Source organism: Erpetoichthys calabaricus, chromosome 1 (assembly GCF_900747795.2).
Source record: "Erpetoichthys calabaricus chromosome 1, fErpCal1.3, whole genome shotgun sequence".
Taxonomy (NCBI): Eukaryota; Metazoa; Chordata; class Cladistia; order Polypteriformes; family Polypteridae; genus Erpetoichthys; species Erpetoichthys calabaricus.
This window is the reverse complement of record NC_041394.2, coordinates 155,858,593-155,873,370: the sequence shown is the minus strand read 5'-3', so window position 1 is coordinate 155,873,370 and position 14,778 is coordinate 155,858,593. Positions and strand designations below refer to the sequence as shown.

The 14,778-nt window shown below is 37.2% G+C and overlaps 1 protein-coding gene across 9 annotated transcripts in view; it reads left to right on the top strand.

Annotated features, from left to right (window-relative positions):
* wnk1b (WNK lysine deficient protein kinase 1b) overlaps nucleotides 1-14,778 on the top strand; it is a 293,364-nt gene that overhangs the window by 171,565 nt on the left and 107,021 nt on the right. For all 9 annotated transcript variants that reach the window (XM_051920252.1, XM_051920244.1, XM_051920239.1 and 6 more), the window contains 4 exons: nucleotides 762-1,244; nucleotides 2,190-2,269; nucleotides 7,293-7,452; nucleotides 7,586-7,702. In XM_051920252.1, coding sequence (XP_051776212.1) covers nucleotides 762-1,244; nucleotides 2,190-2,269; nucleotides 7,293-7,452; nucleotides 7,586-7,702 — 840 coding nt within the window. The remainder of the gene's footprint in view (nucleotides 1-761; nucleotides 1,245-2,189; nucleotides 2,270-7,292; nucleotides 7,453-7,585; nucleotides 7,703-14,778) is intronic.

Sequence of the window (14,778 nt, the reverse complement as noted above, 5' to 3'; positions counted from 1 at the left end):
GTGTGAACCCAGTGATTCTGGTGCAGGCTTCAACTCCTTAACAAAGATTCAAGTTCCCGAAAAAGATTAAAATTATCGATTTTAAAAAAGAAATTGTACAGATCATAAAAATGAAGACTAAGACATCTTCTAATTCACCAAATCTCTCCTTCCACTATAGGGTTAGAGACAGAATAAAGATCTTTCCCACAATATCTAGAAATCCAAGCTTTGAAAGCCATGCTCATTTTATTAAATTTAATAAGCAGGCTTATAAATTTACTTTGTTGATTACTGTGTTTATTTTCATTTATTGTTTTTCAGACTATTATTATTTTTTTGATTTAGTAGTAATTACATTTTGTAAAGAATATTAAAATTCACTGACAGCATTTGACAATGTTTATATAACTGTCTTTGACCAGTTTTAAATGTGTGTGGTTTTGTAGTGATAGAATTATTTTAAATTTATTAAATTTCTTATTATTTAACTTTAGTGCTTATATAAAAAATATTTAAATGATGATGTAGTGAGCAGTGTGAACTCCTTTTTATTTCTTAAATTAACATGAAAAGATATTTTTAATTACAACTATATTTCTGTGATTGTTCTTGTGACGCATTTCTTTCAAAGTACCATGTAACATTAAATATTCATTTTAAGCTTTCTGCTCAGCAATATACTTTGGATTACCAGTAATCATACAGATCTCCTTTTTTCATTAATCTCTACATTCATTGCTGACATATCTTTCTTGTTGTGTTTTCCCTTTATTTTTAAGCCTCCTGTGCCTCAACCAGTGCACCCCTTTCATGGTGAAACTTCACTTTCTTCAGTTCTGGCTTCCAATCTCCCACAATCAAGCTCTCTCCCCTCATCTTCCCATTATCAAGCTCTTGGACAGACTTTACCTACCACTTCCTATCAACCACAGCTGTTCAATGCTAATGCTGTTTTGTCCACATCAACATCACATGTCCCTATCGCACAGGTGGGTTTCACTCAGCCTTCACTTCACCTGAACAATCCTATGACAACCAGCCTTTCCCAGCAACCTCAGATGTCTGGACCACCACTGATAGTAGCTGCACCAACAGCATCTATTGATGCTCAGACGATCATTTCATCAAGCCAGGTTGTTCCTGTGACTCTAACAGCAGCTCTACTGCCCACACAAATCTTAGGTGGTCAGCCTCTTCCTGTAGTTTCAACTGTGCCAGCAACATGTGATATGCAATTTCAACATGGAGATCTTCAACAAGAGGTAGATATGTGAATGTTTATAATGTATGTATGAATGTATGTTTATAATATTTTATATCTGAATCCAAGTGATTTGCTTTTATTAACAAATACAATGTGAATTCTGGACTATGCTGTAATACTAACCTTAAATGAATGTTTGCATTAATGTTTTTCAGAATGTCTTTTGGTTTATACTGTAATATCTTTCTTTTGTTTTCTCTGAAGTTGACATAAAAATATGATCCTTTAAGCTTACATTTTTGATATTAGCTGTTGTTATGTACTTTAAAAACTCATGTTGATTTTGCGGCTGTATGTAGACAAACTACAATGAAATTTCTACTTTCTGTACTTAACATTAGATGAAATGAAGTTTTTCAATTTTCATCCATACTGATGATGGAACATTCTTAGTCGTTTTAATGCCTTGGCCTCAGAATGAAAAATCTGTAGAGTTTTTACAAGTACAAAAGGTTAAAATTGAATCCTGGATTCTGTTTAAGAATTGATTACTTTTATATTAGATTAATTGACATGTTTACTCTCTTCAGTTAATGGGCAACACGATTGCAATGGTAACTGCAACCTTAAAAAAAAAAAAAAAAGATCGTCATTGGATTGATTTCAACACCCAGTCATTGTTTGTTTTGAGCTTACACATTCTGTATGTGGCTACGTTTTTGCATCCAAAAACATTAAGATTTGCTTGTTAGGTTTTTGTCAAATGCAGATTGACTCAGTGCGAGTGTGGGTGAATGCATGAGTGCACACTGGCTGAATAAATCCTTGCTTAGAGCTGTTTCCTACCTTGTGCTCATCTGCCAGTATAGGCACCAGCCATTTGTAAGAGTGAATTACTTTTTAGATATATTGGTTAATGTAAGATGTATAATGATTTAAGTTATTTAAATGTAAAATGTGGATGTTACTTTCCCCATTTTAATTAGTACTTTTTGTGTGACAGATTCCTCAGAATGTAGCTCAGGCATTGCCAAATGAGCATTTCCAGGGTTTGATTAATCAAGTTGCTTCAGGCATTGATAGGTAAGTATGTTGGAATTTTGAGTATTGAGTATATTAGTATTATTTGATAATGTTGGATAGCATTCTCTGTCCACTTCTGCACAACACCCACCAAAATCTAGTCATTTTACCATGTATTAGTGGTGAATGATGGTACAGAAAAAATACCCTGTAGGTAGTTTACTGTAAATGGAAGGAAGGAAATTCTAATGTTCTGGAAGCTTAGCAGCATGCCTTTTGTACAAAAACAAGTAAGATGAAACCTACAGTACTGTGCAAAAGTTTTAGGCAGTTGTGAAAAAATGCTGTAAACAAAGAATGCTTTCAGAAATATAAATAATGATTGTTTATTGTTATCAATTTACAAAATGCAAAGTGAGCGAACAAAAGAAAAATCTAAATCAAATCAATATTTGGTGTTACTACCTTTTGCCTTCAAACCAGAATCAATTCTTATAAGTACACTTGCACAAAGTCAGGGATTTTGTAGGATTACAGTCAGGTGTATGATCAACCAATTATACCAAACAGGTGCTAATGATCATCAATGTCACACGTAGGTTGAAACTCAGTTATTAACTGAAACAGAAACAGCTGTGTAGGAGGCTTAAAACTGGATGAGGAACAGCCAGACTCTGCTACCAAGGTGAGGTTGTGGAAGACAGTTTCATGTCATGGCAAGATTGAGCACAGCAACAAGACACAAGGTAGTTCTACTGCATCAGCAAGGTCTCTCCCAGACAAAGATTTCAAAGCAGACTGAGGTTTCAAGATGTGCTGTTCAAGCTCATTTGAAAAAGCACAAAGAAACGGGCAACGTTGAGGATCGTAAACGCAGTGGTCGGCCAAGGACACTTAGTGCAGCAGATGAAAGACGCATCAAGCTTATTACCCTTTGAAATCGGAAGATGTCCAGCAGTGCCATCAGCTCAGAACTGGCAGAAACCAGTGGGACCCAGGTACACCCATCTACTGTCCGGACAAGTCTGGCCAGAAGTGGTCTTCATGGAAGAGTTGCAGCCAAAAAGCCATACCTCCGACATGGAAACAAGGCCAAGCGACTCAAGTATGCACGAAAACATAGGAACTGGGGTGCAGAAAAATGGCAGCAGGTGCTCTGGACTGATGAGTCAAAATTTGAAATATTTAGCTTGAGCAGAAGGCAGTTTGCTCGTCGAAGGGCTGGAGAGAGGTACAATAATGAGTGTCTACAGGCAACAGTGAAGCATGGTGGAGGCTCCTTGAACGTTTGGGGCTGCATTTCTGCAAGTGGAGTTGGAGATTTGGTCAGGATTAATGGTGTTCTCAATGCTGAGAAATACAGGCAGATACTTCTCCATCATGCAGTACCATCAGGGAGATGTATGATTGGCCCCAAATTTATTCTGCAGCAGGACAACAACCCCAAACATACAGCCAAAGTCATTAAGAACTATCTTCAGCGTAAAGAAGAACAAGAAGTCCTGGAAGTGATGGTATGGCCCCCACAGAACCCTGATCTCAACATCATTGAGTGTGTCTGGGATTACATGAAGAGACAGAAGGATGTGAGGAAGCCTACATCCACAGAAGATCTGTGGTTAGTTCTTCAAGATGTTTGGAACAACCTACCAGCCGAGTTCCTTCAAAAACTGTATGCAAGTGTACCTAGAAGAATTGATGCTGTTTTGAAAGCAAAGGGTGGTCACACCAAATATTGATTTGATTTAGATTTCTCTTTTGTTCATTCACTGCATTTTGTTGATTGATTTGAAAATAAATGATTAACACTTCCATTTTTGAAAGCATTCTTTGTTTACAGCATTTTTCACACCTGCCTAAAACTTTTGCACAGTACTGTATATCCTCCTATTTTAAAAATGTTTGTATTCGAGTAGCTGTTGAAGCAAGAAGCAAAATCCTAAATTATTTTCTGTGCTGGCCATTTTAGCTGTAAAATCTGTAAATATTAACCTCATCCATCTTTATCTACATGTTCAGTAATCTATTAAAATAGTCATAAGTTTGATTACTAATTATTGCTTTCTGGGCATTCACCAGGTGCTAAGTTTTCCTCCTTCAGTAAGAAAACTGTTAATAGCATAATTGTTTAATGACCACCCTTACCATTGGCTACTATGACATTTTGGGAGGCATTTAAGAAAAATATGAAAACTAAGTAATATCAATGTTGTGTTTTTAAAGAGGTGCCAGAGTGAAAACATGATTGCTATTGAAATATTTGCATGATCGACTGCGTTTAGAATTTGTAAAAATTGGAATGAGCTGCTGTTATTAAATGCAAGTTTTTTTTATTTAACATGCTGCAGTCACAAGCTTCACTGGAAAAGCTCATCAGGATTTTCTGTTTTGTCTTGTATTTCAGTTAATAACTTTACAAGATTATTTTCTACAAACATAGGAAACACTTTGACAGAAACCAGAAACTGTGACTTGCTACAATGTATCTTGTCAAATAATATGAAGTTTTCAAAATTAGGTGAATTAGAAAAAAAAAACCTATCATGTTACATTAGTGAGTCACTGCTGAGTTTGCAGCACAGGGACCTCTAATTACATATTAAATGGTATGATAATTGGTCTTATTTCTTTGGAGAAGGGGTAGTGCCATACAGAGAAAGATTTCTGTGATCACAATGAAATATGAATTTTGAAACATAATGAATTTATTTTGAAATGAGCCTTTTCTTTTGGAAGTTGACCCACCAGATGTATGCACAAGAGGTACTTAATGCTATGATTAAATGTATGTTAGCACAGTGATGCTGATGTAAACCTCTCATTAGGTCCAGAGGACTGTATTGTTAATGATGAGTGTAAGTTTGATGAATAAATTAATCCAATTGAGAATAAATTTGTGAATGACTGATATTTTATAGTCATTTTGATCATATTGGGGTTTTTGCAAATTACCAATGAAAGGTATTTCTAAAGCATGTGTCTCACACATTTTGTTTAGAACAACTGTCATAGTTTAGTTTGCATGTTTAGTATGTGCACTTCAGAAACCGTTTTCAGAAATAGTTTTAAAAAAAATAAATAAATAAAAAATTGTGGCGTTGTGGATTTCAGACACAAAAGTGTGATGTTTTCCACATAGGAGGTTTGAGGTGTATGTCAGCATAAATATTTAGTGTGATGTTTTCAATAAGTGTTTCAAACAAATAAGCATTTTTTTTAAATATACTTTCTTATGCTTTGCTCACTAAACACTCCTGAGATTTTATCTTAGAGTTAAGGTGGGTGGGCTGAAGTGTGAATATACAACGTGAGTTTAGGTGTGAATAGTTTATTAATATTCAAAACAGGAAGGTATTGCTGATAAAACAAGTGGCATGAATAGATTTGTAGCAATTTTTTAACATCTGATTGGATTTGCTGAAGATATGTCTTCACCTTTGCCAACCCAAGGCCATGGTGAACAAGTTTCAGTAATGCATTTGTCAGAATTGGTTAGTGTCTGTTTTTCCAATAGCTCTGTATATGTTCAATTTGACATATTTGGAACAGATTAAAAGCTACATGTTATCCTCACCTTCCTGCTGCTTCCTCATTATTTTAGCTGAGTTTGTAATAAAAACAAATTGCTGGGTGTGAATTTAATGAAATCTATAAAATTTCATAGCATGGCAGACCATCAGAGCTCCTCCATTTAACCTGAGAAGTTCTAGCTGTTAATGCATTCATTTGGAGGGTTACAGTGTATGCACTTTTTGAAGTTCTTACATGTTATTAACACTAGAATCCTTGAAGCCTACAAAAAAACTCGTAATCCCGGCCCACCTTAAATTCCTTTGCACCTCTCCATCAGCATCTTTTGTTTTGTAAATGCGTCAATCAGTACAAGCAGCCTGCTGTCCTATCCCCCGCCTTGCCGGAGCTCAGCTCGGGCAAAAAGATCTCCCAGCCCAAGCCAAGGTTCCTGGAGTTGTATAGAGAAAACTTCACGTCATTATTAGCATAACATAGAAAACATTTCTGCTTTAGGTATGTGTTCAGCATTTCTTGCCTCACATTTCCTTTCCTCCTACACTTACCCAGATCTTTGTAGACATGGAACACACATGAAATGCAAGGAGGAGGATGGTATAGCAGGCTGCTTACTGGTTGTGCTGATTGACGCATTTACAAAATCAAAAACGCTGATGGAGAGGTCCGAAGGGATTTAAAGTGGGCCGGGATTACAAGTTTTTTTGTAGACTTCAGGGATTCTAGTGTTATGCCCCCCAAATTTAATATAGTTTAAGTAAATGATAATGCAGCATGAAATAAATAATGGTTTAATTAGTAACGAGATGAGGAAAACTCTGTATATAGATTATTATTATTATTATAATAAAGGCACCTGCGCCCAAATGGAGTATAAAGTAGCCTGGGCAAGAAACAGAGAAGGGACCTAACAAGACTGTGAGAAGGTGATGACCATGTCTGGGAAGATAGATGGGGGAGAATCAGTTGCACAGCATGGGACTGCTAATTAGTTACTAGAAGCAGAATGGAGGGATAGAGGAACTCCAGGTGGTGGCTGTTCTCACAGCAACTGCAAAGCTGAAAGGCGGAGCTGGTGAGAGGCCGAGTGAGGCTAAGGGAGCAGGTAGGCAGTTGGGTTCCTAATGTGGCAACATCCAGAGGAGGACATGGCGCCCAGGGCAGATGCAGGTACTGACGGAGGTGGCAGCTCCATGGAGTACAAGGGCCAGGTTTGCTGTTAGTTCTGGTCTCCTTGCAAAGAAGGAGGTGATGGATTTGTAGGATGTGGTGGCCGCAATGCTTAAACACCTGTGGGTCCTGATGAAGACTGGGAAAGAGAAGGAAAGCAGCAAGAATATGGTGATTTTAACATCCCGAGTGGTTCATTGGATATTTTAATCATAAACTGAAGGCCACTTGTTTTTATGGAATTGTTTATTGACTGATGTATTTATTAGTGACTTTGAAAAGCCCTGCACTATTTGGACTTTGGGTTTTGAACTTTTGCACATACCTCTTGGTTGTTCACTACAGTTAACTAATGTTTTACTTTTATTTCGCAATTCTTTTATAGTGCACATTCTGATGTGTCTGGAATGAGTGATGGAAATGAAGGGATGACTAGCAGCAGTGGAAAACATGAAGGAAGACCAGCTAAGCGGCATTTTCGAAAGTCTGTCAGGAGTCGCTCACGGCATGAGAAGATGTCCCGTGCCAAATTGCGTATTCTAAATGTATGTGCTACATACACACTTTAAAAGAACACTAGTATTAAATGGCCAAAATGCAAGAATGAAGTATATAATGTTTTTGTTGGACTTTAAAATACAGTTTGAACAGATATTTTTTTCCCCCACTCCCATTTAGGTGTCTAATAAAGGAGATAGAGTTGCCGAGTGTCAGTTAGAAACACACAATAGGAAAATGGTTACTTTCAAATTTGACTTGGATGGTGATAACCCAGAAGAAATTGCTGAAATAATGGTAAGCAGCAAAATCCTAACTGTAATTTTGACCTAAACACATGAAGATTGTTTATATCCTTTTGTGCATTACTCTAATCACTAATAAAAGATGACAAAGTGAATCATTATTAGTGTTGGATCAATACAAAAATTTAGATTTCAGCAATGATACCAGCTTTTGGACCTAAGTACCAGTCATGAAAATGTACTGAAGCAAATAATAGATAACTCCACATAACCTCATCTTTCCTGGAGCACCGCACATTTATTGCAATTTTTGAGCCTCTACAAGCTTTAAATTCTCCAGTGTGTCAACATTTGTTATCCACTGCAGAGTCTGCAGCATGTTGAGGAGAAGAATGGGGAGGGTATGGTGGTTTGTCAACCGTGAAGTCTAAAGCTCATGAAGGGGAAGGGGTGGTTTGGGGCATTGTCCCACACTGAGGCTACTTCCACGCTACTGCGTTTTCATTTTCAAAACAATGTCTGTCAATGCTGGATTTTCGCACCATTTTCAGAAGGATTCCTGTCCATACTGAAACATGTGAAGCCATTTATGATATAGACCTTAACCTACACTGGGCATGCACGCATCAATGTCAAACTCCACAAACGGAGCGTGTCATGAAAAATCAGATTTCCATGAGTTTTATGCACTTTCATAGCTATCGATGCATGTTATCGCATTCACAGTATGGTGGGGGGGGGGGAAAGAAATTCTTTAACAAGCGAATTACCCCATGTCAAATTATTGTGCTGATTACAGTTGAAAGTTACAAACTTCAGAACTGGCAGCAGTCATCTTGTTATTAAATGAAAACACCACAAATGTTAAAGTGACACTTAAGAAAAACTGTTTTGCTCTATGCTCGTTCGCAGGAGTTTTGATTATAAGCTGTCCATAGTAATCGGAGCACATCTTGTACCAAGCAACATTTATAAAAGTAACTCAATAGGGATACATAAGTACATGCGTGCATGTGTCTGTATCTTCGCTTTACTGCACTGTGCTTTTGTATCTCTGTCCTGTAATTTTGTGAGCTCGACTGCATTCATTCATCCACCCGTTAAACACCTTATGAGCAGATTATGCTTTAAGTAATGAAAATTGATTAAAGGCTGTCAACTGAGTTGTTTGCAATCTGATTTTCATGGGGCTCTGAACTTTCCACTACAACAGTAACACTGTTAGCCACAGGATTTATCATAAAACAGTAGCAACCGGTAAATTGTTTGCCTTTTATGTGTGTATACAGCATTCAAACTTTACAAAATGCAGTTTAAAAACATACAAGTAAGCAGCACAGCAATCACCATGAAAAGCAACTTTTTCCTGTTAGTATGTTGGAAAATGTTTTTGATCTTTGTCAATCTAATGCCACAGTCTCTTTACCTTACAACCTGTCAGTTCATTCTGTCTATCCTGTTTGTATATCTGTCTTCACTGTCAATCTTCTTAGACTGAATGTTTAATAGGTTGTGAGATGGGAGTTGAGGAAAACCCATTACATTTTCATGCCACATAAGCTGAAGATTTCCATAATGTGTCAGTAGCATTTCAGATACCGTTTGGCACAGAATTCACACTTGGATGACCCTTTGTAATCTTACTACACAATCGCATGGCAATTCATCACAAAAGTTCATGACCCATACTTTGAGATGTACTTCTCCAGTGTGTCAAAAAGATGAGGAGAGTTAATCCTTCAGGGAGTCTACAGCGTGTCAGAGAATAGAAGAAGGAAAAGCTGAGCACAAGGTCTTTCAAAATTATTGTTTTCTTCAGTATCAAAATACTGGTATCATACTATTTTAAAAATTGGGTTTTTCGGTACTTTTTCAGTACTAGTATACCACACCACCCAAATTAGTATATTGTCTAAGTTGCCATTACTTTCTCATAATCCTTTAAAAGTTTTTTGGTAGTATATTATGGAGATTTTTATTTTTACTTAGCATAAGCTAACTTGGGCAGCACGGTGGCGCAGTGGTAGCGCTGTTGCCTCGCAGTTAGGAGATCCGGGTTCGCTTCCCGGGTCCACCCTGCGTGGAGTTTGCATGTTCTCCCCGTGTCTGCATGGGTTTCCTCCTGGCGCTCCGGTTTCCTCCCACAGTCCAAAGACATGCAGGTTAGGTGGATTGGCGATTCTAAATTGGCCCTAGTGTGTGCTTGGTGTGTGGGTGTGTTTGTGTGTGTCCTGCGGTGGGTTGGCACCCTGCCCGGGATTGGTTCCCTGCCTTGTGCCCTGTGTTGGCTGGGATTGGCTCCAGCAGACCCCCGTGACCCTGTGTTCGGATTCAGCAGGTTAGAAAATGGATGGATGGATAAGCTAACTTTAAATTTATAGCACCTTTTTCAACAAGTATATTTTAAAAAAGTAGCCAAGAATACAACACATTATGGGCTTGCTTTGGTATGCAAAAGTTGTCAGTGTTAATTATGAATTCCTAACATCTGATTTGTATATTCTTTTTGTTTGCTGTTTCAATATTCTGTCAAAAAATTTGAAACTGCAGTCTTATTTCCACATTTCATTTCTCATGTATTTTAATACTTAGTTTTTGAGGTTTTTTTTATTTAGCCATACTATATATTTACTGTATAGTGCACTCATTTCCTCAGTGGTAGTGTGCTTAATAAGAATGAATTAAATGTATCTTGTATAGTCTGAATTTACTTTCATTGTAACATTTTGTTTTGACTGCAAAAGGCTTCTGAGCATTTAAGCACCAAGAATTGGGTTGAGCAAAATTATAGTTTTGTCAAAAGTGTACAAATTCATTAAGAACATCCACTGCTTCTGTCAAAATACGAAGAAGTAATTTGTGGTTGCTCTTTCAAAATGAAGTAATTGGACTAATAACAGTTAAGTATTATTGTGTTTGTGTTTAGGGAAATTTTGCTTTATAAATCTACAGAATGTGAAATTAAATTATCATCTGCAGCTACTTTTTAATAACATTATTGTATAGATTTGTTTTGCAATGCAACTTGACTTTGACAGAGAGACCGGCTAAATCAAGCACAAAATAGGAATAACTCCAGCATTGACTGTACAGCATAGACATAGATACTTTATCTATCTATCTATCTATGTCTATGCTGTACAGTCAATGCTGGAGTTATTCCTATTTTGTGCTTGATTTAGCCGGTCTCTCTGTCAAAGTCAAGTTGCATTGCAAAACAAATCTATACAATACATGACAGAAACAGTTTAAAAAAAAAAATCAGAAATTTATCGTAAAGAGAAAATTCATAAATACTAATAATGGTTAATGGCTATTTGTTATATAGTAAATATAATCTGTCTCTAGTAAATACAGTAGGCTAATTAGATATTCACTAAGATTTTTGATGATGTGTATCTGAAGACATGGGATAATAAGCCTTGATGTGTTTCTGCCACTTTTCAAGATTCAATAGTTAATCTTATTACCAGCATTCAAGATTGCAGGCTTGCTTAGAGGATATCTGGTCTAACCACAAGGGGGTGCCACTGAGCCCCAAACCACAGACACAATGTCCCCCAACACAATTCTGGGTTCAAATAAAGAGTATTTATTTGTTACCAACACATTTCTAATAATTACCAGACAAAATCAATACCAGAATACAATAAATAATCAATTTCTTCCCACCTCCCTTCCTCCAAGTGAGTGTTGCCTGCAATTTTCCAACTTTGATTCACTGAGGTGAGGCTGTGTGCTTCTTTTGAATTAGACCCAAGGACTGCTTCCAGTGTCATACACAGGTTGTCCGAAGCACTTCGCGGTTGTGTGGAAACCAGGGCACTCCTCCCCAGGTAGCACCCTCTGGTGGCACCCAAGGACCTCAACAGGGCTGTTTCTAGACTTCAATTCATATGCCACTCTGTTGGTGTTCTAATTTGGTTCAGCACTGTGGTACGCTGCCACCTGCTTTGGGGGGTGGGGGGATTGCGGGGTAGGGGGGAGAAATGAACAGCTCTCGACACCTATGTTTGCCTAGTCCATTCATTATGGACTCGTAGCTGGGCAAGAAATCACCCTCCATCCCAGCCATGATTCCTGTCCTTCCTCTGTGGCACTTACACTGGGCTATAATTAGTAGATTATTTACTTCAAAAATTAGAAAAAAAAAATAGACTCAAATTACATAAAATTATCAATGCATATGTCTTGTTTGAAAAAATTTGAAACATCAACTGTTTGGGATTTCTGTTAAAAAAAAAAAAAAAAAAAAAAAAAAAATTAAGACGACACAGAGCTATATGAAAAGTTTATCCATCACCTCTGACAGGAGTTCATAATAAATTAATTGGTCTTGAGTCCTGCTTAAATCTTTACTCGTCATGGTTAACTTTTCCAGAGTATGGATATTTCTTGGTATTGATACTTCTTCCTTCAATAGTTTTACATAACCTAGAATTTTGAAAAGGCGCACACAGTAAGGTATGGGCACCAACAATTTATATAGAAATTGACGCTACAGTATTAACAGCTATATGTCATAAGCATCTGCTGTAAACTTGAGAAAGTCCACCATCTGGGTGGAGGGTATTATCGTGAACAATTTAGCATTTCTATATACAGAAGATGATTACTTAATCTGAAATTTTATGTTGTCTTAATTTCTCTTGAAATCTTTTTCTTCTTTTGACAGTTCCCTTTAGGGGTAACCACAGCAGATCATCTGTTTCCTTTGCATCTTGCTCTGTCACTCTCACCACATCCATAAATCTCCTCTTAGGCCTTCCCTCTTTTTCTCTTGCCTGGCAGATCCATCCCTAGCATCCTTCTTCCAATATAGCCAGCATTTCTCCTCTGCAGATGTCCAAACCAATGCAATCTCACCTCTCTGGGTTTGTCTCCAAACCTTACAACCTGTATGGAGTAAGATCGCTGTCAAAAATAACTCCTAATAATTTAAGTCAAAATTGCATTTCACACTTGTCAATTATGCTTACGCTTCTGAAAGTTATACAGTGGTACCTCTGGTCATGACCATAATTTGTTCCAAAACTCTGGACGCGACCCGAACGTAATTTCCCTATAAGATTGTATGTAAATACAATTAATACATTCCAGACCGTACGAACTGTATGTAAATATATATATTTTTTAAGCACAAAAATAGTTAATTATACCATAGAATGCACAGTGTAATAGTTAACTAAATGTAAAAACATTGAATAACACTGAGAAAACCTTGAACAACAGAGAAAACTAACAGTGTAATAATTCACACTAGACCGTTACAAACCGCTCGCTGTAACCACTTTTTTTTTATGAATTTTAAGCACAGGGAAAAAAAATTAAATGCCACTTCTCTTGCGTAACTTTTCAAACCATCTTCTGCTGGCTTTAAATTCCTCACCTTCGCTACTCAAAGAAGGATTTTTTTTTTCAGCAAATCGCCATGAATCTTCCTGGCTTTCTCACATATGATCACCTCGCTTACGCTATCCCCTGCAAATTGCTTCTCGTTGAACCAAACTAGCTACAGTTTTTCCACCTCTTCCAGCACTGCTTGGTTAACATTTTAATTCCTTTTGCAACATCAGCTGCTTTGTTAGGCCATGTATTCGCAAACAAAAGAAAATTTTGAAATCATTGGCACATACGAACACCCGTAGGGAAACTGACCGCCAGTGTTTTTGTTCATCACCAATGTGTGTGGTCATGAAAAGATGCAAAATTTTGGCAAACTTTTTGATGATAACCCGATTTGTACGTGTTCGGAAACGTTCATGACCAGAGGTTCTACTGTACTTGCTTCTGAAAATTACGTTTGCGCTTCTGAAAATTACACTTGCTCCTAAAAAATACACTTGCACTTCTGAAAAATTACACTTGCTTCTGAAAATTGAGTACAATTCTCAAGCATCAACAAACTGTCAAAACTATGTCATTGGCCGCACAAGACATTCGCTATCGAGGAGGAAACAATCTATTTTTGATACTGCACATGTGCCACAAAGATAGAATGCTGGAGTTATTTTTGACAGTGAATCATACTTCATCCTTAGTCCCCTTACAGTGGGTCCAAAGGGCAAAAAACAAAATAAAATGGGCACAAAGAAATTAATTAAACAATGACAACATGAAATTAACAATACAAAGTGAGAGTATGAAATGAACAAATTAACAGCGTTGCGTTTTAAACTTTACTTTACATAACATCTTAGCCGAGTGTCCATATCTTTGTTTTAAGTGTATAGGAGAACAAGATGTTGCGGAATTTTCCCAGCCTTCAGATTTCAACCCTCTTGTTCATAGATTTCGTGTTGGGTTGGGAGGCACGGACTTATGACCCCCACCCCCCCCTGGAGGATATGAATACATACAAAATAGACGTAAAGATCATTGGCTTTGCACACTATAAATTTCTGAAGCTGCCCCCCTCGTGACAGCACTACTTTTAAGTGAGTTTTGTTTGGTGCCACGATTTTACTATGGAAGCACAGAGTTAGATTAAAGACTGAGTGTGTAGAATGTTACACCCTTATGATGGAGGACTATTTAGGACAAAAATAAATAAGCAAAATAAACCAAATAACTGTGAAATAGGACAATAAATATATAATAAAATGAAATATGGGAATCTGTTCTCCCCATGTCCTCCCATGGTCCAACGACATGCAGGTTAGGTGCTTTGGCAGTACTAAATTGTGTGTGTGTGTGTGTATGTTCATGTTCACCCTGCGATGGACTGGTGCCCTATGTTGGCTATGATAGGCTCTGGCAGACCCCTGCGACCCAGGACTAAGTGGGTTTGAAAATGACTGACTGACATAAAGGAATAAGGAACAAAAGGCATATTTCGTGACCCATTTAACTATTTGTACTTGCAATTATTTATACTTGCAATACTTCTCATTCTGTTTATTTATTTATTTGTATATTTATCCATGCATCCATCCATCCATCCAATTTCTTAACTCACTTTATCCTGAGCAGAGGCAGAGTCACAGGGAAGCTTGAGCCTATCTCAGGAAACATTAAACTCTTTTCTTTTTTTTCTTTTGTCAGTGCCAATTAAATGTCACATAAATCTCATTCATCAGATTACAATGTGCCAACCATGTTAGGACAAGAAAAACTGAACTGAAATTT